Here is a 21564-nt window from a genome sequence, read left to right as displayed (position 1 = left end):
GCTAACTTACTGAACATCAGTCTTAAGATTGTGCAGTATAAAACTGATCCTAGAGTTATATTTAAAGTTGTCTTTACTGGTCCTTTAGGTTTTTCTCCATTCCTTGTATCTAATGCATAGTGACATTTGAATCACAAATTAAGTAAACATAAAGACAGATGAAAAACTTAAGCTTATATCAACACCTGAATGCCTTAACACAGCCACACAGTTACATACACTCAGTTCAAAAACACCAATTTAAATTCTAGTTGTTTAGATACCTCATGCCTGGGGCATGCTGTGCTACACAGTTTTCCATTGCAACTTAAAGGGTTTGAGAGTCAATGTCACTCTTCCTCCTCTGGTTAAGAATGTTTGCTTCCCATGACCCTCCTGACTTACTTATGCTGTTTGCTATAATTTGCTGTATTATTGCCATGTGAAAGATACTGATAGAAGGGCATCTGAAATTTGCCTTGATTGTCATTTTAAATTCTTGGTCAAAGAAGGAGAAATTGAACAAAGCTGGTAGAACAGAGTAGGCTAATTACTCCTCTGAAAAGTCTTAAAAAGGCTTGTTTATTTGCATGCCCTGGTTACTTTCTTCCTTAATTTGTCTATATCATTAGGGGTTTAAAACTGTACATCCTTTGGTGCATCTTAGCATTTTGGTATGCATCTTCCCTTGCCTTGATCATAAATGTCAAAGCAGGAAAAATGAGGTTCATTTTTCAGGAACCATCCCTGCTACTAATTGCTCAGTTAATGTAATGGTTTTGGGAAAAAGAGAGAAGAGCTGAGTCCACAAAATTTTGTTACTAGGTGCTTTCTTTCTAGCTATTTCTTGTAGTTGTTATGCTTTGAATGGTATAACATTGAACTGTCCCTAATGCTTGCTTCGTCTGTTTTGTCCCTTTTGTCTATTTGGAATCCTGCTGAGTTAGAATGAAAAGGTAAGAGTTAATTTTTCTAGATGATGCATGTTTGGCTTGAATCTGTAGATGTTGGTCCCATGTGAGGCAGTGCCTCTGAGTGACACAGCTGTGATTGATGCCACATGCTTAGATCATCTGTACTTGTCTAATGCTTTTTGTGTGCTGGTCTTGTCACTAAATCTCTACATCCGTGGCAGCCTTAAATCTCAGTTGTGCCCTTCTGTGAACATCAGCCTGCTTTCCTCAAGTTTTCCCTCATTTGAGTAATACTTTACAGATTTTTTTGGTTTTGTGCCTAAGCAAGTTGATGCCCTGGGCTTTCTTCTTACCAGAAACAGGGCTTTGTGATTTGTCTGAATCATGGAGCAACTTTGGATGATTCCCAGAAGAGAGCAGGACAGACAGACAGTTAACTGCCTGTAAGAGGCTGTAAAGGCATTCTGTGCTGCAAAGAGCTACCCAGTCCAGCTGCAGTGCTGATAGTCTTCATGGGTGTAATTTGTACTCCAGAAGATGGGGGGTGGTGGCCCTCAGCTAATCTCCATGGTTGTAATATTTCCCGTTGTTCTGCCCTCAGTCCTGCTAATACATGCATGTTGGAAGGCAAAGCAAACATGAATAAGGGTTCCAGGAATGCTTCACTTGTCTTTACTGTATCTGGAGGGAAGATGTTGCAGCACCCTTCAGTTTCCTCTTTAAGGCAGATACAGAAAGTTCAGGGTTCATTTTGTTTGTATGTTTTATGAAATGCATGTTTTCAGAGCAGCGTGTAGTTCCTGAAGAGCATAGGTGGGAACAAAAGGAGATGACGGGGAAATTAGGCTGGTTTTCTTCTTGCACTATACCCCAAATGTAGATTTACTACTTTAGAAATAAAATGTGGTGCTCTGGTCCTAGCTTAACTGTTTCTAGTTGTGTCTTAGTCAAACTGTAGGTATTCATACAGCATCAGCTCTAGGTGGGCAGGTTTGAACTTTGTTGAAGAATCAAGAGACTCTCTTGCTTTCAAGATTTGCTCTTTGACCTGTGCTTCAAAGCTGGGGTAAGGGAAACAACAGTATCCTAATAGGACAACTCTCTTCTTCACAGCTTGTTCCCCAATTAGTTCGTATTCTGAAGAACCTTATCATGTCTGGATATTCACCAGAGCATGATGTGTCTGGGATCAGTGACCCCTTTTTGCAGGTAAGAAATGATGCAAACAGTGACTGATAGCTTTAATTCTAGGAATGTGTTTTGAGCCTTTGGTGTGATGAGGTGGTTACTGCCACACCTGTGATGGTTTTAAGGCTTTTTTGGTCTTCCTTTGAGCTGATTGTGCAAATGCTGTTCATCTGCCCTAGTGAAAGACACCTGCCTTACTTTAACCAGCAGTTGTAGTGCTTTATCATGTTGTGTCACAAAAGAGAGAAGCAGTATTGGTTTTGGAAGGCTGTGCCTGGTAGCAAGGGGACTCTGAACAGTTCTGGCTAGTGGGAAGAAAATAAGCACAGCAGAAACCTGGTTTGGTTCATAAATTTCTTATATGGGATAAGCATTTTGTTCAAGAGTGAAAATCAGCAGCTTGTTTTGCTTTTTTGCCACTATGACCTCATGTCAAACACGGCCATCCAAGCTTTTCTTTGCTTTCTTTTATTAAATAGGTACGCATCCTGCGGCTACTAAGAATTTTAGGGAGAAATGATGATGATTCTAGTGAAGCAATGAATGATATACTTGCACAGGTAAGGTCTGCAAGATTAATGATTGGTTTAAACTTTTTCTTAGTTTCTTAATAGTTTGGGTTCAGCAGCACTGTGAGGATACAACTGCTTGCCATGCTGAGTGAAATTTTGTTGGAAGAGATGCGTGTTCTCTAGTGTGATGCTGTTTTGTAAGGGTTGGTTACTTTCACTGCCTGTTCTGCAGAACAGAGCAAAGGGGATCTGCTTTAAATTTGTTGAAGTTATTTTGTTTCCTTTCTCCAGGTTGCCACTAATACAGAAACAAGTAAAAATGTGGGAAATGCCATTCTATATGAAACTGTGCTGACTATTATGGATATAAAATCCGAGAGTGGCCTGAGAGTAAGTTGCTTTTGCTATGGCCTTTGTTCTTTTCCCTAGGGTTGTATTGGAGTAATTTGTATGGAGGATGTGAAGCAAGGTTTTTTCATCATAACTCAGCTCTGCATCTGGCTCTAAGTCTGTAGCCTTTGGAGAAAGGGTGCTCATTTTGAGGGAGGAAGGGTGTTTGGGTTTTGAAAATAACAATTAAAAGACAAAATTTCCTGCAGAGTGCATGTCCTGAGTGCAGGTGAGAGCCTGTGATGCATCTCTTAGTGTTTCCTCTTAGGCAGCTTCTAGAGTTCTTTTTGGCTGAGAACCACAATGCTAGTTTTGACATGTTGCCTTTGAAGTCATCATGAAATGATGATGACCAGCAGCCCTTTTGGATCATTGATCTTCCCTAACTCTTTCTGCAGGTCTTAGCCATTAACATCCTAGGCCGTTTCTTATTAAACAACGACAAAAATATTAGGTAAGTTGTACAAAGTGTGTTTTGACAACACCCAGTTTAAAACGTATGAGAAGCAGTTGCACAAAGTTGATGTTGAAGTAAAGCTTTCCAGGAGACCATGTTGAGATCACTGCTCTTGGGGTTAGTGTGGCTGTTCAGCTTGCTTCTTTCTTGGTGCATTCTTTTCTCTGTGGAAATCTTAACTGTGGCCCTGCCCTTCTTAGTTGATAAGTTGGAGTGTATGATCTCTTTCTCAACTTGTGATTTCTTAATCAGGTCCATGTTTTTTCCTGTCTTGCCCCAAGTGGTCTGTGGTGCTGTTAAATTCAGAGTTGGCATTGGAGATCTGACAAATTAGGCAAAGACTGATTTTTCTGTGATGGTGGCAACAAAGGAGTTTAGTTCTGCTCTGGTCACTGTTAATCAGGAATTGCTGAAAGTGCTAGAACTGAATACCATTTCTAAGGAACTGAATAGCAAATCGTTATATGGGTTTCAGACTCTTGGCCTGGGAGTTTTGACTGATGCTAGTTTGAGTGTAAGATCTGCAGAGGTGCTTAGGACAGGTGCTTGCTTGTCTGGGCAGCAGTGTTGTTAGGCATGTTACAATTTAGTGAGTCTTCTAGCTCACCTGTGAAGATAGACCAGGAAGTCCCCTACAGAATTTCCATTCATTACTGAGTACAAGAGAACCCTATTCTGTTGCAAAATAAGACCACGTTTGGGGCAAGGGGACAGTGTCTTGTGCATAGAAATTAAATGGCTACTGTGAGCTACTGATGACCATGTTTCCATATTGCAGATATGTAGCTTTGACGTCATTGTTGAAAACTGTGCAGACAGACCATAATGCAGTACAGCGGCACCGAAGCACCATTGTGGACTGCCTGAAGGATCTGGATGTTTCCATTAAAAGGTAGTCATCAGTGAAATAGACTCTTGAGGTTGACAGTCTGTGGAAAGTGAGCAGAGCATGGGGGAAAATGACAATAATCCTGGGGAGCTGTGAGACTACTGTGAAGGTATAATAATATGGTTCCGTAATTCAAACAATATAATGAAGATGTGCACCCACCTTCTTTGGAAATCTGCTGTTACATTTCATGGGGAAAAAAATAAGTTCTTTTTGCCTGACATTTTCCAAAATGCATTATCAGTAGAGATCAGATTTGTGTGCTCTCAGTGAGATGGAAAGCCCCTGTGCCCTAATGATTGTGATCAAGCCTACTTTGATGTGCTCCGCGTTGGTTTCCCTTCCCAGATGAACAGACAGTGCCATGTTGTCTTGAAGCAGTGTTAGGTCATCCAAATATTGTATTCTTAGATACATTAGGGAGTGGTAGAATTTAGGCTTGATTGCTCAAACAATTTGCATACAAACCCCATGTCCTTTTATTATTATTGGTGTTCATTTTTCATTTAAATAGTGTTGTGTTGCTGCTTCTCTGGGCATTGGGAAAGCTTACAACCTTACTTGTCACTAGAGAAGTGCTTTTTGTGTTGTACTGTGTCTTAATTTCTTCCAGTTTATTCTCATTACTTCAGTTATGTTCCTTTTACTCATGATAGTAACTTTCTCCTGTTTCTGTCACTCATGGAAATTCTTGAACTGTTTGATCTCACTTTTGTCCAGCCTCTGTGGAAGGCTGCTCTTCTAAACTGAGTCTTTCAGCCTGCTGATTTCTTGTTCCTTCTTTCGGAACTCTCCTCCTCCTCATTTTTCTTTCTGCAGCTGGGTTACAAAGAAAGGTCTGGGCTCAGTGCAGTGTACCGCATGTAGTGTTTGGGACAGCAGCATTTTTCCTGTTGCATTTAATAGAATCTCTCTGCTATAGGCCAGAATTTCGTTGAGGACTCATCACATGTATATACCTTCAGAATTGTTCAGCCTCTACTTTTCCATCTGCTCAAACTGATTAGATGCACTATATATTCTCATTCTGATAGTCATTCTTCAAACTTAGCTCTGGATTTTTTTTAACAGCACTGCTCAGACTAACGTGTGTAAAACATGAAATAAATTGGATTTGTCACACTTCTGAAACTTACTTTTAGCTGCTACGTAATGAGTATCGTGTAATCTCTTTTTTGTAACCTATCCCAAACCAGAAGTTTTTTTATCTTAAATGACTGAACAAGTCAGGCTGCCCTTGCTGTTAGCTGTAGGAGCCAACATGGGGCTCGGCTGTGGAACAACAAAGCCTTATCTGGGTTTTGGGTAGAAGGCAATGAAAACGTTTTATTGGCACCTGCTAGGAAAACTCAGGTATACTACAAACAACTGAGCTTCATGTCTGAGTGCTGTTGGAGGATGAAGCCTTTGAGTGATCCATCAGCAGAGCACATGTTGCCATGCTGACACTCATGCTGCTGACAATGCACTGTCTTTGTTGAAGCATTGTATTGACTGGATATGTGTCAGAGTCCCCAGGCAGCAAGCTTCAAGGACTTGAGGGAAAGTCATGATACCTGACTTTGGTTATCCAAAGCATGGCCTCTTGTAACTGGTGCAGTTCATCTTTGGTCTGTGTAGTGTAATTCATAATGGATTTGCCATTTAATGAAAGTCTTTTTGTCTACTTGATTTAATTAAACTACATGATTAAAAGCTTTGTGACAGAAACAAAACATGTAATATGACTGAAGGTAAGCAATATATGCTGAAATAAATACCTGGTATGAAGACTACACTGTACTCCTGCACAGCTGCGGTACTGATGTATCTGCTGTAAAGTGACTGAAATTTTAAACATAAACATGGAAAACGTGTAAACCAGGAGGGTCAGGTGTAAGGAGTTGGGAACTAGTTGGAGAGATGGAAACAGTTCTAATAATGGTATAGGTCATCAACTAAACACAGATTTATATGTTAAAAGGTATCAATTTAGTTTGGTATTTCCAACCTAATTCTGAATACGTCTGCATTTTTTCAGTCCCTGGATGGGTAAAAAGCAAAGTAACATGATAATAACTAGGAAGATGTAGAGAAGTAGTTCTGTGTAGATGTTCTGAGATTCTTGAGAACAAGTAGCATTTTACAATTACACAACAGTATTGTGCCCAATACCATTTTAAAATTCAGCCAGGGTTATTTAGTGAGCCTGTTGTAGTGAATTTGAATACAGCTGCTGCAAAGTTGTGCAGAAATCAATCATATTTGAAAGTTAGTAGTCTTCCAAAAAATGACAGAAGAACAAGAGACCTGTGCTAGAATCAACTACAGAAGCTTCAAGTAGAGGTGCCTGAGAGTAGTCTCTGAGTCTCAATGTGCACAAGAAAGAGTAGGAAGGAGCTACTAGTACTCTGGCTAGTTGTGGTGTCAGTACGTCTGCGGTGAGGAGGAATGAACACCCCTAGGGTAATTTTGGGTTCTAGAAATGTTAGGTAGTTTATCCAACTGGATACAGTGAGGCTTCTGAGTTAATATTTTGAATCTCTACTGTGTTTGAATATCTAATATATGGAATTAGAAGCAGGTGTGTTCTGGATCCCTGAAGCTGGTTGTGGCATGCTTTAATTGTTATAGTTGTGTGTCAGAAATAACCAGCATTTAGTTACACTTGGACAGTCAGACCTTAATACTGATGGATTCTGGCTGCTAAAAGATATTGCTAGCCTTAAGCTATCTTTAACATATGGATAGATGTTTCTAGAACACTCCATAGCCCCACTCCCCCTTAATTTTTTGGAGGGTGGATATTTGCCTATGAACAAAAACAAATACTGCACATTAAATGTGGAGGCCTGTTCTCACAGGATTAGTAAGTAATGATCTATTCTTAAGTAAAAGCTAACTGCATTTTTGTAGCTGGGTTTGGGTTCTTTTTATTTCCTTCACTAGGTGAAGTTACTTGATTGGTTTTCTGTCTTTTGCCCTAGGCGTGCAATGGAACTGAGTTTCGCTCTTGTTAATGGGAACAATGTCCGTGGAATGATGAAGGAGTTACTATATTTCCTAGATTCTTGTGAACCAGAGTTCAAGGCAGACTGTGCATCTGGAATATTTCTTGCAGCTGAAAAGTATGGAGTTGTTTTACTTGCTAATAATTTTTGGTACATCCTCAGAATTGTGAACATCTCGTGTGTTGTTTCTCTCCCTGCTTGCTCCCAAGAGAGAACGTGTTAATTCATTTCTTCTCTGTTTGCTGATTTATGTGTGGTTTGTCCACAAACCACACATGTGGTTGTAGCCCGCCCTCAGTATTGATGTCCTTCCTCACAAAGCAGTGGGCCAGGAAGTAATTGAAAGGGGAGGTTCTGATGATGGTGGGTTTCTTCCTGGTGTTGAAAACTGACAGTTATTGCTCTAACTTGTTTTCTTAATTTTGTCAGATATGCTCCTTCCAAGCGCTGGCACATAGACACAATTATGAGAGTCTTAACAACGGTAAGAGAAATTACCTCTCTTGTCTGTCACTACATAAAGTTTTCTTAATTCTGGAGGAAGTTACTCACCATCAAGTTGGAGATGGTTCTAAAGGTTGGCAAATAACAAATGCTGAAATACATAGAGGAAATGTACTTATGATAGTCACATTTACTGAGTTTACATATTTCTGACTGGCTGCCTTGTATCATTGAGTGATTCTTTTAGAAGAAGTTCTATTTCAGAAACGCACAAAAGTAACAGTGTGTAACAGTGTTTCTACTGCAGTAATACAATCACATTAGTTTCTGAGGACTACTCTTGTATTGTCTGATTCCAATATACAGTCTTTTCAGAGGAGAGTGAATGCAGCCGTAAGTGACTTGCAAAGAGAAAAGGGGTGAAGGAGTTTTTGGAATTACTCCAAGTTGAGTTTATCAAATTTTTTAATGAAACTGTGTCAACAGCCTTCTAGTTCACCTTCTTTGGGTTTAATTATTACTCTTTATCTACTTGAATTTATCTATAAACATCGCAGCTGAGGTGGAACTGGAGCAGTGCTCTGTCAACTGAGGGAAGAAATCTTGGTAACTTGGATAGGCAGTGTGTTCGGTCAGGCAAAAGAGTGGGAAAAGATTTGTCAGTATGAGTGCTCAAATTTGAGAAGTTTGTCAAGAAGGAAATCTGGCTGGGGTGCTCTTTTGTCACCTGAAACAGAGAGAAGTGGATTCGTCTGAAATGAGAACTAATTTCCATTGGCAATTTGGCTGTGAGAATTGCTCAGATTACTTTCTTCAGTAACGTAATTGCCTTTTCTTGTTTGCTAGATAAACCACTCATGAAGTTGTATTCATTTCTGCACTCTAGCCTCGTGCAGCTTCAGGGTATTTATAGTATGGATTTCTCTAAGTGTAGTTTTATTTGTTGGTAAATGTGTTGTCCTATACTTCTGCCCTCCTGAGGTTGCTCAAAGTCAAGACTAAAGTGCTCATGGATGAGAGGGTTGATTTTTATTTCCAGGTGCATCGGGTGGTTTTGTGAAGGTTATCACAGCTTCTGAGTGTTACTTAAGAAGGTTCATAGTGAAACCTAACAATTGTTCTTGCAGGCAGGAAGTTATGTTCGTGATGATGCTGTTCCCAATCTGATCCAGTTAATAACTAATAGTGTGGAGATGCATGCCTACACTGTGCAGAGACTCTACAAAGCCATCCTTGGAGATTACTCCCAGGTAAAACCAAATGCGGCCGGCTTCAGTTTCTTTGTTGTACTGCAATAATTATGTGTGTTTACTAAATGTCTCCAGGAAAGCAAGCATCACACTGTCTGGCTCCAAGGGAGAGACTGCTGAGCAGGCATGTCTTCTATAAGTTCATGTTCTTTTTAGTTTCTCCAATTCACTCATGGAATTCTTGATTGAATCAGATATTCCTCTTTCTTCTGCTGTGGAAGGCTGTGCTTGCTCCTGGAGATGCAGATGGTTTAACTTATCATGCAGGCAGCCATTTATCTGTGAGCCTTCTCTGTTTTTTCTTCCAACAGCAACCCCTGGTACAAGTTGCCTCTTGGTGCATAGGAGAGTATGGAGATCTTCTGGTGTCCGGTCAGTGTGAAGAGGAGGAACCAATACAGGTATAGCTTGGGAAAGAACTGCAACTGGACATCTGGCTGAGGCTGGACCCACTCACTGCTTGGCTAGGGGAAGGGAGTGCTTTCAGCAGTTCCTAGCACTGATGTCTATGATGTTAGTGGACCCATGTCAGGAATCTCCTTCCACTGTGTAAACACTGGGGTGTGTGGAGTGCTGCTACAACTAGCAGAGTGGTGTGGTTTCAATGCTAACTGATTGGGAAGAAGTCTTCTAGGGTCTTAGCAGTGTATTTCAGAGATGAACCCGCTCTTCAATGTGTTAGACAGGAACTGTATTTTAAAACTGATACTGTAAGGTCTCCACCTGGATGCATATCTCTCACGTTCTGGACATAATGCTACAGGCTTAGAGTTGCAGAAGATGTGTGACATGGCCATTAGGCAAGAGACAGGTTTTTACACTGTTGTCTGGAAGACTTGCTGTAAGCTCCTCTCTGTCTTTGCCTAACCTTGCTGTACCTTTTCAGGTAACAGAGGATGAAGTGCTTGATATATTAGAAAGTGTCCTGATATCTAATATGTCTGCATCTGTGACACGAGGCTATGCTCTCACTGCTATCATGAAGCTTTCCACAAGGTTCACCTGCACTGTCAAGTGAGTTCCCTTTGATGGTTTACTGCACAGGGCTTTGTTGCTAATATACTGACGTCAGTTGCCTTCAGTAGGAGTATTCCTTGAACACGTTCTGCTTCCGTGATTTACAAGAGTCATCATGTTATTTGTTGGCATTTGCAGTCATCTTTTGCTCACAGGGTGGAAGATGTCTGCTGTGGTTGCTGTTTTCTCTAGGGATGCCCTCTGCTTTGTGGGGACTTAATCCATGTTGCTGTTTCTTGAGAACTCCTTACAGGGAGGAGGAGTCCATACTTCCAGTGGACTGTTCTTCCTGGTTCCTTTTTTGGATGATGGAGAGAAAAATAGCCTTGTTTCCTGTTGGACACTTCTCAGTGTGGGTAGTTGAGCTTTTTTATGCTATACCCTAAGGTGGTGTATTAATTACCTGCTGATGCTTTTGTGAAGGGACAGTTCACATATGGATGTCACGTGGATACTGCTGTTTTCCATGAGTTACATGAGACTCCTGTTGAACAGACTAGGTTGCATCTTCAGGATGACACATGCTAATCCCTTACTTATTGCTGCTAATTCCGTGGTGTGTTTGTTTTCCCTTGCCTCCAACAGTCGCATTAAGAAGGTAGTTTCCATCTACGGCAGCAGCATTGATGTGGAGCTACAGCAGAGAGCTGTGGAATATAATGCACTTTTCAAGAAATATGATCACATGAGGTAAGTGTTGATAGAGATTTGGTGTTTGAAAAGAATCATTATCTGTTCTGATCTCCTCTGGATGACACTGTGCTGTGAGAACTTTGGTGATTTTTGTTAGGGTTACAGAGGAACTAGAATTCCTCCTCTTCTACAAGTGTTAGCGATTGCTTTGAGGACTTAATGTATCCTGTATTATTGTCTGTGATCAGAGACTCTCTCTGCCAAAGCATTTGTCCTGCTTTGAGCCTAAGCTTGTCAGGTACTTGCAGGAGACAGGAGGGCTTGTTTGTCTTTTAGCTATCAGCTAGTGTATTAACACTGGAAAAGAATGGCAGGGATTGCTTCTGACCACCTCAAACTGTCATGCAGTCTTGCAGTTCTGCTGCATTGGAGCTCAAGGGAAAAGGCAGGTTGTCCCATATATATCAGCTCTTGAATGTCTAAGTATTTGGACTGGGATCCAGGAAGATGGCACAGTGTAACTATGTCAGCTTCTTTCAGGCCAGCACTGCTTGAGAGAATGCCAGTAATGGAGAAAGTCACCACAAATGGCCCTGCTGAGATTGTGCAGACCAATGGAGAGACAGAGACAGCAGTACTGGAAACCAAACCTCCACCCTCTGGATTACAGCCTACTAACCAGGTAACAAACTGACCTAGGATAAATTGCCACTGCGTGTAAGACCATGTTCCAGCCACTGTCAACAGTAAGCTGAAGCTATCTCCCTCGCCCTTTCTACTTTGCTGTTTCTGACTGATGATTGTATCGTTGCTCTGCTCTGATGGCACTAGTGTCCAGAACAGGTGTGTGGGGCAGGTCATTGTAGGCTGTCCAGGAGCAGGGTGGGATTATCTGTTTGTTATGGGACTAATAATGCCAAGGTTGTGTGTTTGATCCCCTTATGGGCTATTCACTTTAGAGTTGGACTCAATGATTCTTGTGGGTCCCTTCCAACTGAGAATATTTTGTGATTCCCCAACCTTAGTGTGCATGAACCCAGTCCTTCCCTATTTCTTTGGTTCCTCAAGCATGGAAACTAGATTTCTGGTGAGGCATGGGATCACAGTGAAACTAAGAACCCCTCTAACTGGCCATCAGCTCTGGTGGTCTTTAGTTTGAGAACAAATAGACTACACTGCATTTGCAAGGGAAAGCAGCAGAATGTTGAATATATGTAAGTATTACATCCACTCTCTCATTAGGCAAATGATTTATTGGACTTGTTGGGGGGAAGTGATATAACACCTGTAATTCCCACTGCACCTACAACCAAGCCAGCCACAGCTGGTGGGGAGCTGCTTGACCTCCTGGGAGACCTCAACCTAACAGGTGAGCAGCTGCATTTCTTAGAAGTCTGCATTCTCATCCCTGGGATGGGATGAGGGTGGGCTACTTCTTCATTGTCTTTTAAGTCCTAATTTTCACACTTACTCTTACCAAGATCCATATTGGCATACAGGTGGGAGTTAGGGAATGAAGTCACAGGTTGATTCTGCATGATTAGCTGGTGAGACTTGAGCATTTTCACACCTGAGTCTTGGAATGCTGTGAGCCTTTCTAGAGAGGACTGAGATGTGAGGAATTAATTCATTTGAATGCTTACTAGTGCAAGAGTTCTTGAAAGCAAAAAAGGGGAGGATGACAACACAGATGATTTATAGAGCTTCATGTAAAGAAATACAATATACAGCAGTCAGTCTTCGGCAAAAGAGTAATGATTCTTCATCTCCTGACATCAAAGTATTAATCCTTCAACATTTCTTGTAGGTTCTCCAGTACCTGCCCCTGCACCCCAGATAGCACAGCCTCCATTCCTGCTTGATGGACTTACATCTCCACCTCTCTTCAATGATATTGCTGCAGGTTAGGGAAATGTAAATCCTTTGCCTAAAGTGCCCCAACACCAAACTAGAAGAGAAAACCAGGAATACTGGAGGGGAAAAAAAGAAAAAAGCAATTTGAAAATATGGCGTAGATAAATATGGCCTAGATACTGGAGCACAAGGGGGGGATGTGTTTAATTTTCAGAAGAGTCTGCGGTAACGTAAATGCATACTATGATAAGAATGATCTCCAGATTCTGTAGGTTTGCTGCTTTTTTGTTTCCTACAGGAATCCCCTCCATTACTGCATATAACAAGAATGGGCTGAAGATAGACTTCACCTTTGAGAGGTCGAACACCAACCCTAGCGTCACTGTAATCACGATACAGGCCTCCAACAGCACAGAACTGGATATGACAGATTTTGTTTTCCAAGCTGCAGTACCAAAGGTAGAGCAACTTAGTGCAACTACAGTGAGAAGTTGAGGGCCAGTTGCAAACACTTCCTGATTGATGCTTTCATGTAGATAGAAACTTGCAAGGTAAACAAGGCTGAGAACTGTTCCAAGTTTCTCTTAGTGCTCAGTTAAATCATCTCTTTCCAGTCTGAAAGTACATGTTGTAAATGCAATAGAACACAGATTCCAATCAAATTGGACCACTTCTGCTTGGACAAAATAGTGTTTTGAAGTCACCACTTTCTAGAAAAATGGCTGAACCTCAGGCAAAAGAAAAGTGTTTGGGTCAAAACCAGTATTTTGGAGACACAAGGCATACTCTTTATTTTTAATTTCCAGGAAATATACTGTATTCTTTGGAGCTATGGATACATGAAAGAAAATACCTTTTGGAGATATTAGTTGCTTATAAAAATTTAAATGAGTCACAATATGGTGATTGGTGGCAGTCCTCATTTAAAGAAGTGAATTGTTTCCCCTTGCACTCAGCTGCAGCACAAAATGTGACAGATATTACCTAGTTTACAGCAGAGCAGACTATTGAAGCAGCATGTGACTGGAATGCTCTCCAAATTTAGGAAGGTACATTCACTTCTAGGAACTAGTATTCCTCTGACTTGGATTCAGGTAGGTTTTACACCTACCATATAGGAAGGAATCAGGGAGAGAACAGGCCTTCCAAAGTTACAGGTGTGCTGACAGTTCCTCTGAGTGCAACACATGGAAGAGAAAGCATTGCTGCTTATCTTGGTACACTGCAGTAAGCCCTCATCTCCTATTATTTGTGTTACCTGGCTCCTACTTGCATAGAAAGCAGGTGGGCCAGTGAATGTGTTGTTCTTAGGGACCAACAAGATAGGGAATTCAAGAACTGATTATTTAGGGCCAGAAACCAAACTTTTAATTTTCCTTGCTTTCTTTCAGTGCAAACAAGTCACTTCTTACTTGATTAACCATCAAACTGTTTTCTTTTTGCCCTATTTTCAGACATTCCAGCTGCAGCTTCTGTCTCCCAGCAGCAGTGTCATCCCTGCATTTAACTCTGGGACCATCACACAGGTCATTAAAGTCCTGAATCCACAGAAGGTGAGTGATTCCAAGAAGAATTGTTGAAGATAGTGTCTTGTAATCGTTCATTTAGTGGCAGTCAGGGATGCATCTCTGATGAGAGGTAGGGAGTAATGAATGATACATTTTTCATGGCAGTCACTTTGGTTAGAGTTAGGGAAAAGTTATGAAAAACACAGGACACAGGTTTGAACTCCTATTTGGTTATACTGCTAAAACAGTGTAACAGCTTTTCTATCTTGAATTCATTCACCTTTTGCAGTGGTGGTGAAGTTTTCAAATGGCCAGAGGAGCTTAATCTAGTGTTTCTGTGGGTTGTAAAAGTGATGTTTGGAAGGCAAACATCTTGACACACAAAGATATTCAACATTTTTTCTTGCTATCTGCGGCAGTGTTGTTGAAATATTTTTACACAAAAAAGTAACTTGATCCATGTTCTTAAAATTGTCTGTCAAGTGGTCTGATTTGTTTTTAGTGTGATGAGTGTAGTTTTTGATAGCTGATGGAAAGAATCTTTAGGTGTGATGTAATGTTTGTAATGATGCAATGCAAAACAAATCCATTTGTTTTGCAGCCTTCAGAGACAGGCTTCAAGACTGGGACACAGCAAACTTGAGGGGAGGGAGGGATGTCGACCACATTTCCTTCTTAAGAGGGTTTGCAAGTGCTCAGATGACATTTGAAAGAAAAATAAAATTGAGATCACATTTCTTCCTTTGAGACAGCCTTATGATCTTAAATTACTGTAGAAACTTGAAACATCTGAAACTTATATAGATTAGAACTTATATACTGCTCTAGATGTAAAGTGTTTCTGCTAGACTGATGTGCAAGTGAGAAAAAATTCAAAAATTTCAGCCTAAGTTTCACAGAATGGCAGTCTTCTAGTGCATAGTTTTTGTGGTTTCCATTAATCTCCCCTTTATTTCTATGTAGCCTGCTCACCTCTGCCTGTATTAAGCCACAAGACTAATTATTCTGTGTCTTATATACATTTGATACCAGTTTGTCTGTGGTGCTGTAGAGCACCTTTCAAAGATCACCTTGAAAGTTATTTCCTGAACTTTGGAGGATTTAGGGGTTTTCCTGTAATGTGCCAGAATGGCACTCCCAGGGTGAAACACCCAGGGTAGTGGCATGCTTTCTTGTAGGAATGCCACAACTTGTAGGAACACTTGAGAGTACAGAGGTGCAAAATAGAGCCATCGTGCTGGATTGAAACTAATGCCTCGTTTTCCAAAACACCAAATAAACCAAAAAGTGACAGTGATGATGTTGATCTATTAGTGATAAGGCATAACTTCTTTATCCTGAGTCTTGTTGAAGCAGTCATTTCTTCCATTGTCTTTTCTTCCCTCTGCTATCCCTTTTGTGTATTTGTCCGTAGGTATGGAGAAAAGAGACAGAAATGGTCAGCTTTTAGCTTTTAATTTTTGGATTTTTGAGAGAGAGGAGAATAGGGAATGTGACTGGAGCATACTGTACTCTAGCTGTTTTTACGGGCCACCTAGTATCTGGGCGACAGCCAAATGACAGTGTGAAGCATCTTCTGAGCTATTCCATCATTTTGTTACAGCAGAAGGGAATGTTCTTGGAGAGTCTGTTTCCAGTCTTTAATAAGCTATTTCCTTCACAGTGCCGCTGAGCTGTGCAGTACTTGAAGTTTTTAGACTGCTGCATTGAATGAACAGCCCATCTCTCCCTGCAAGACCAAGTGCAGTGCAGCAGAGTACAAATCTGCTACCTGTTTTCTTCTGTTGTTAACTGGACACTGATGTGGGTAGAAGCTGTGCTGTAACTTTTTTAGGAGCTTGTACCTGATCTGAGAATTACGGTGATCAATCGATGTCCTACTAGTTTGAGCATTTATCTGCTGTGTCATAGCTCACCCTACATACACTCCCAGCAAGTTTTTGCAGTCAGGAAAAGTCTGTGTTGAGTGTTTGTGGGGTGGGGAAGGGAACTGGATGAGGTGGGAGTCTCTTACCTTTAATGAAGACCTGAATTTGTTTTGTTTGTGTTTGTTTTATTCCCCCTTTTCTCTTGTAGCAACAACTACGTATGCGGATCAAGTTGACATATAATCACAAGGGCTCAGCAATGCAGGATCTAGCAGAAGTCAACAACTTCCCCCCTCAGTCTTGGCAATGAGGCTCTGGCACCATTCTTATTCTCATCCCACCCAATCAAAAGAACTCTGGGAAGAAGGTTGTGATCCTTGGCAATCCCCCAAACTGCACCATGGGCATGGGGAACAAATGAGACCTGCTGATGAGGAGGAATTTTCCTGAAGTGATTGCTGACTTTGAAGCATATCTGTTAAGACTAATCTCCTCTCCTCTGCTGATGAGGCTGGTGGCTTGTGGAGGCTACTGTGCACTCCCTTACACATGCATTCACAGCCAGAAGCAACATTCCCTTCTCCCCTTCCCCACCCTCCTTCCCCCTCAAAAAGGAACACAGCCTGGTTGGAAGAGAAGTCTGGAATTTCTAGCAGGGAAACTTTCTTCTCTCTGCAGCAAGTGAGCAGTTGCTCCGTCTTTCTGCTGTCTTTTTTTTCCCTGGGGTGGGTAAGGCGTGTTGTCATTCATTTCTAGCTGGATTTTTTCAGGCATTTTCATCTGGGACTCACATAGGGTCTTGGGGAATGTCAGGCTGCTCTGCCTCTTTCTTCTTGTGTCCCCTGGGTCTTAAGGGGATGGAGGCTTCTTATGACCTACACAGTGCATTATTGTATACACCCACTTCTTAGTTATGTGCTGCATACCAAGAGCAAGTGAGGCCTTTGGAGTTCATCTGCAAACCTGGGACACAGTGCAGGAGAAGTGGTGCTGGTAAGAGCTGGTAAAATTGCTTTGGTGCTGTACTTGGAAATGAAGCCCTTACACCTGAATTTTCTTTCCTTCCATCAGTAGTCACAGCCATGCAGATTCAGAGTCTTCTGTAGCTTCCCCAGAAAGTGAAGTGAGTTATGAGAGATGTAGAGATAAAAGGAGCAGCTGGTTTTCTACCACATACGGTTTCAAAGTCTTTCAACCTGTTAGTTGTGGTTTATGGGTAGAAGAGACACTCAATTTTGTAGATCAGCTTTTGGGCAAGGGCTTTGCTCCTGGAGGGAGACTCATCAGAGACTATGCTGCAAAGTTGCTCTTCCTGGTTATTCCAGAACTTCTCCCCAATTTTATTTCCAGAGCCTATTGTAGACCCCCTGGGTTCCATTTGAGTTACTTCTGACTGGGATATTTGTGTTATATCTGTAATATTGGCACTGAAATAAAGACCATGCAGTTTAAAGAGAGCTTTTCCCATTTTTTTTACTTAGTAGATCCTTGCTCCCCTTCCAGAATAATGTGCCAGTTCAGGTTCAGACTGAACATAACTAAACTGTGTTTTGAACAGAAGCCAGTTATTTGAGTATTTGGATCCAAAGATGCAAGGTCTGGTTGGTGCGCCTCTGAGCTCACAGAAAGCTGTGTTCAGGGATATGCCTGCAGGAACTCCTGGGGGGTGGTGCAATTCTGGGCGGTCTCTTGGAGGTGATGTGTAAGACAGACAAAAGCACAGTGTGACAAACTTCAGATATTCAGTGCTCTTTAGGATATGTATTAGATCTTCATTTGTGAGTGTGCTGGAGGCTGGGCACTTTCCTTCAGTTCTGTTCTAGGGATTCCCAGATCATTGAGTGCTCTGAGGGCCTGCTTAGACATTGCTTCTTGTGTCCACAGAAGTGCTAACACTGGACTCCAGAACTTGCCAAAAATATTGCAAGAGTGATCCACAGTGTACTTAGGGAAAACTGAAGACCTGTTCTGCCCTTGAACTGGGAGCAGGAGGCCACTAAGGGTTGTTCAGTCTGGTCTGGTCTTGTCTTAACTGCATTCAGCAATGTAATGTAGGACTGTCACTGATTTAAGTGCTGCTCCATGTGTAGTGGAGTAAATTTACATCTTCTCTTGAAGGGTATTTTTGCTGCCTTACCAGTTGAACTGGTTTCGGCCTTTGGATTAGCAAAGAGCTTTTTTTTTTTCCTGGAACTAGCATCAATGTAGGGTTATAAAATCTAGAAGAACAACGTACGATTTCCTTAAAATTAACTTTGAGTTGTGGTAGGGTAATGTCTTGCTATCAGTAGTGAGAGATATCCTATGCTTAGCTAGAAGCATCACAAACCAGGCAGTTTTTCAGGAAATGGCTGAATCAGGGTCCATTTCTGGTGCTGAGCATTTAGCTTAATTGTTTTCACTGTATTTGTGGCTATTCATTGCCCCACTAGCTCAAGCTCAGCATTGAAGACTAAGCACATTAAATCCATACCTCAGTGAGCTCTGAGGGCTTCCCAGATAAAAAGCTAATGAGAGGTCTTCACCTTGGTTCCTGAACTCCTCATAAGCTCTCCCATTCTCTTCACAGAGTTGTACATGGTCACTCGTACTGAATGCCAGCATGCTTCGCTCCCCCTTTGGTTTTGCTGGGAAAGAGCACTGGTACAGGAAATTAGATGGGAAGGAAGAGGAAAATGGTCTCTTGCCTGGCCAGTTTGTTGCAGCAGAGTTGGGAAGTGTATGTTGTCACTCTTGTCATGCTTGTTTTCCGTCCCCTAGAGCAGCTGGTGTCTGCTGTGCATCCCTGGTAAGCTTGCAGGGTGAATTCTTTGTGTTCTTGTTTCCTTCAGCCACCCTTGCACTGTGTCTGTGGGGAAATGGGCATTTTGTCATGTATTTGAGTTGAGCTGGAGGAGGCGATGTGTGTACCGAAAATGTTTTGCAGGAAGCAATCCCTTGGCCGTGAAATACTCTTTTGTATCAGCCAAACATTCCAGTTGTGCTTGGTGCTCTCTCCTCCTCACTAAGGGATGGATGTTGACATTGCACAAGAAGGAAGGCCAGGCTTCACACCTTCCCCTATCTGCAATATCAGATAATGCTGCTTGCTCCTTAACCCCCATGTGTATTTCAAGCTCTGTGCTGCTGCTGTGGTTTTCCTCTGGAGAGTACTTGCATGTCTGAGGCGCTCCAAGCATCTGCTGAGTCCTCTTCCTGCTGTTTGAATGCAGCAATTCTTACAGGTCTGATCAACATTTTCCTTGTTTCAGTGTAAGGGGGATAGAAAGGCAGCAAGATACGGACTTCATGGCTAATCTTATTAATATCTGCATGGGAGGCTTTGGAACTGGGAGACACTGGATGTCTGTTTTTCCAAGTGAATGTATTTTGAGTCAAAAAATGCCAGAAACAATAGTGGCCATAATGGGCTTGAAGGGGAAGGAGACATGGAAAGGTCCTAAAAGTCAACTTTGTCCAGGTCTTGATGGCACAAAATATGGCCTTGAACAACTTATTGAAGCAATAGCAGTGAGGGGACTGTCTTTACAGTACCTTGGATCTATAACTCAGAAGATACTGAAGCAGCTGGGAAAGGTACCAGTGCCTTCCCTAAGGCTGGTACTAGCTGTGAGCCGCGGCAGCAATGACGCTGGTGCACTTTTATGTGTTTATTTTCTACTTGGAGGCTGTGAGGGAAGGAGCTGCTGGACTGCTTCCCTTTTAACTTTCAATCTATTCCTGTATATTCCTTTTTCTTTTGTGATGTTGTAATTTAAATTTTACAGAGCCCCATCCCACCTCTTTGACAGTATAGAGAAAGAAAAAGGCAAACAAGAAACTACTAGAATACAAACCCACTGAATTTAAAGTGAAAAACATGCCATTTGAGGCAGAGCACCTGTTGGCACTCAAAATTCTGGAGACCTATTTTTGAGATGTGAAAAATTTAAGTAAATGCTGAGTCATAGGTGAGTGAGGAGCTTAACAGATGTAAACATTTACATGGGATGCATTAGACTTCTGCTGTGTGTATTGTCTTTTGGTTGAAACAAATTATGAAGTGACTAATAAAATGAGTCAATATTCAATGATTTAAAACTGTGCCTTGTTGCTTTCTGCAGATATAGTGGGATAGAATGTTTTGATTCTTAATGTTTGGCTATGGCAATGTCAAGTGATGCAAAATAATAGGGGCCATATTTTGAAGAAACTTTACAGGAAATTTTGGAGACCAAGATGAGTGGACAATTGTAAAACACTTGAGCAGTTCCTGTGGAATACCATCCCGAGAGAGAGCATGTTAGTTAAGAGCAGCAGTGCTTGTCCAGGTGCTAGAAAGGTATGGTGGGATCTGAACACAAGGAATGTGTTTGGAGCCTGCTCTGGGAGCTCGTAAAAGACCCCTTTCATTCTCTGTGTGCCTCTTGGACAAGGATTGTCATTGTATCTCTGTCCCCATATGTGCCTGATTTGTGTATTCTAGTCACAGTTGCATTTTAACTAGATGACCTTTCATGTCTTTTCAAACGTAATTTCACTGTGGGGAACGTGGGGGGGCTTTTTTTAATGTGCTGGATCCTGTTGGGGCAGAAGCAGTGGCTGCCCAAAAACATACTCAGATTCTTGCAAACTGTCATGATGATGTCCTTGGTAGATGATTACGTCACTAGTAGTTAATTACATTATTAGTAGCAGCCACTAATTAGGGCTGGCAGAGCTTACGTGATGGACCTGCAGGGCAGCAGGAGAGAATGCTGCGGGGAACTGATGGTGACGGACCCTGGAGCTCTGTGAAGGGCGAGCGGTGACAGGTGTGTATGCAGCGGCCACGGAGCTTTGCCTTTTCCCCTCCGGCTGGCGAGCGGTTCGCCCTCGGCATCTCTCGTGGAAGGACACGGACACAGACACGGAGCTCGGAGCGCCCGGCCCAGAGCGGCTCCGGCGGGGGCCGCGGGCACTGCCGCTCCCGCCGCCGCCCGGGGCGGGGCCTGCGCCGGACGGCCCGTGCGCTTCCGGGGCGGGGCCGGGGAGGCCCGGGGCGGCGGTCCGGCCGGCGATGGGGGAGGCCGGGCCGGGGCCGGGGCCGGGGCCGGGTGCTGGGCCGGGGCCCAGGGAGGCGCAGGAGCCCGAGGAGGACGAGGCGGCGGCGCTGGCCGGCGCACGAGGGGGCCGGGCCGGACCCCGCGGCGGCATTCGGGTGCTGAAGGTGAGGAGGGGGCCGAGGCCTCCGCCGCTCCGGGCCACTCGGTGCGGCGGAGGGGAGTCGGCTGAGGGACGCCGGGGGCACTTGCCCGCCGCGACCTTGGTCTTTTCCATCCCGGTGGCTGCTGCCTGTGCGGAGCGGGCCCGTGCGAGGCCGGCGCGGAGTGCAGCCGTGGCCGGAGGAGGTGCTGACGCTCTGGTCTGGGCTGCCTTGCAGAGGAACGCGAAGCGCACCGGGAGCAGGAGCTGCCAGAGCCGGAGTCGGGTTGGTTCCCGTGAGAGGACCTGGCTGAAGGGGGACGTCGGACGAGGCTGCGTGTACGTTTATGGAAGAGATTCAGCAGCTGCGGCTCCTTCAGACTTGCGCCTGGTCCTCTGTACAGTGGACACCCAAGCCTCGGAGATCTGTGACGGAGAAGGGAGGAAAAACCTCTTCTTGCAGCTTCATGGAGACCTGGTCAGGTGAGGGCCGAGAAAGGATAAACCT

General features: G+C 43.0%; 2 protein-coding genes and 1 non-coding gene across 4 annotated transcripts in view; all 3 read left to right on the top strand.

The window, feature by feature from the left end:
• AP1G1 (adaptor related protein complex 1 subunit gamma 1) overlaps window positions 1-19973 on the top strand; it is a 37915-nt gene extending 17942 nt beyond the window's left edge. The window contains exons 7-23 of the mRNA XM_066327348.1: window positions 2007-2102; window positions 2561-2641; window positions 2885-2983; window positions 3382-3437; window positions 4219-4332; window positions 7296-7436; window positions 7749-7803; window positions 8891-9013; window positions 9325-9414; window positions 9900-10027; window positions 10616-10720; window positions 11204-11345; window positions 11906-12032; window positions 12471-12566; window positions 12816-12976; window positions 13972-14070; window positions 16102-19973. Coding sequence (XP_066183445.1) covers window positions 2007-2102; window positions 2561-2641; window positions 2885-2983; window positions 3382-3437; window positions 4219-4332; window positions 7296-7436; window positions 7749-7803; window positions 8891-9013; window positions 9325-9414; window positions 9900-10027; window positions 10616-10720; window positions 11204-11345; window positions 11906-12032; window positions 12471-12566; window positions 12816-12976; window positions 13972-14070; window positions 16102-16203 — 1815 coding nt within the window. The 3' untranslated portion in view covers window positions 16204-19973. The remainder of the gene's footprint in view (window positions 1-2006; window positions 2103-2560; window positions 2642-2884; window positions 2984-3381; window positions 3438-4218; window positions 4333-7295; window positions 7437-7748; window positions 7804-8890; window positions 9014-9324; window positions 9415-9899; window positions 10028-10615; window positions 10721-11203; window positions 11346-11905; window positions 12033-12470; window positions 12567-12815; window positions 12977-13971; window positions 14071-16101) is intronic.
• Window positions 5714-5799, top strand: LOC136366745 (small nucleolar RNA SNORD71). Its single transcript, XR_010744566.1, has one exon. It is a non-coding gene; the product is annotated as a small nucleolar RNA SNORD71 (small nucleolar RNA).
• Window positions 19974-20901: 928 nt separating the features above from the next.
• Window positions 20902-21564, top strand: part of PHLPP2 (PH domain and leucine rich repeat protein phosphatase 2) — a 33199-nt gene continuing 32536 nt past the window's right edge. For both annotated transcript variants that reach the window (XM_066327346.1, XM_066327347.1), the window contains exons 1-2: window positions 20902-21081; window positions 21295-21539. In XM_066327346.1, coding sequence (XP_066183443.1) covers window positions 20932-21081; window positions 21295-21539 — 395 coding nt within the window. In that variant the 5' untranslated portion in view covers window positions 20902-20931. The remainder of the gene's footprint in view (window positions 21082-21294; window positions 21540-21564) is intronic.

The sequence above is a fragment of the Sylvia atricapilla genome, chromosome 12, assembly GCF_009819655.1.
Source record: "Sylvia atricapilla isolate bSylAtr1 chromosome 12, bSylAtr1.pri, whole genome shotgun sequence".
NCBI classification, from domain to species: Eukaryota; Metazoa; Chordata; class Aves; order Passeriformes; family Sylviidae; genus Sylvia; species Sylvia atricapilla.
This window is presented reverse-complemented; position numbering and strand designations above follow the sequence as displayed.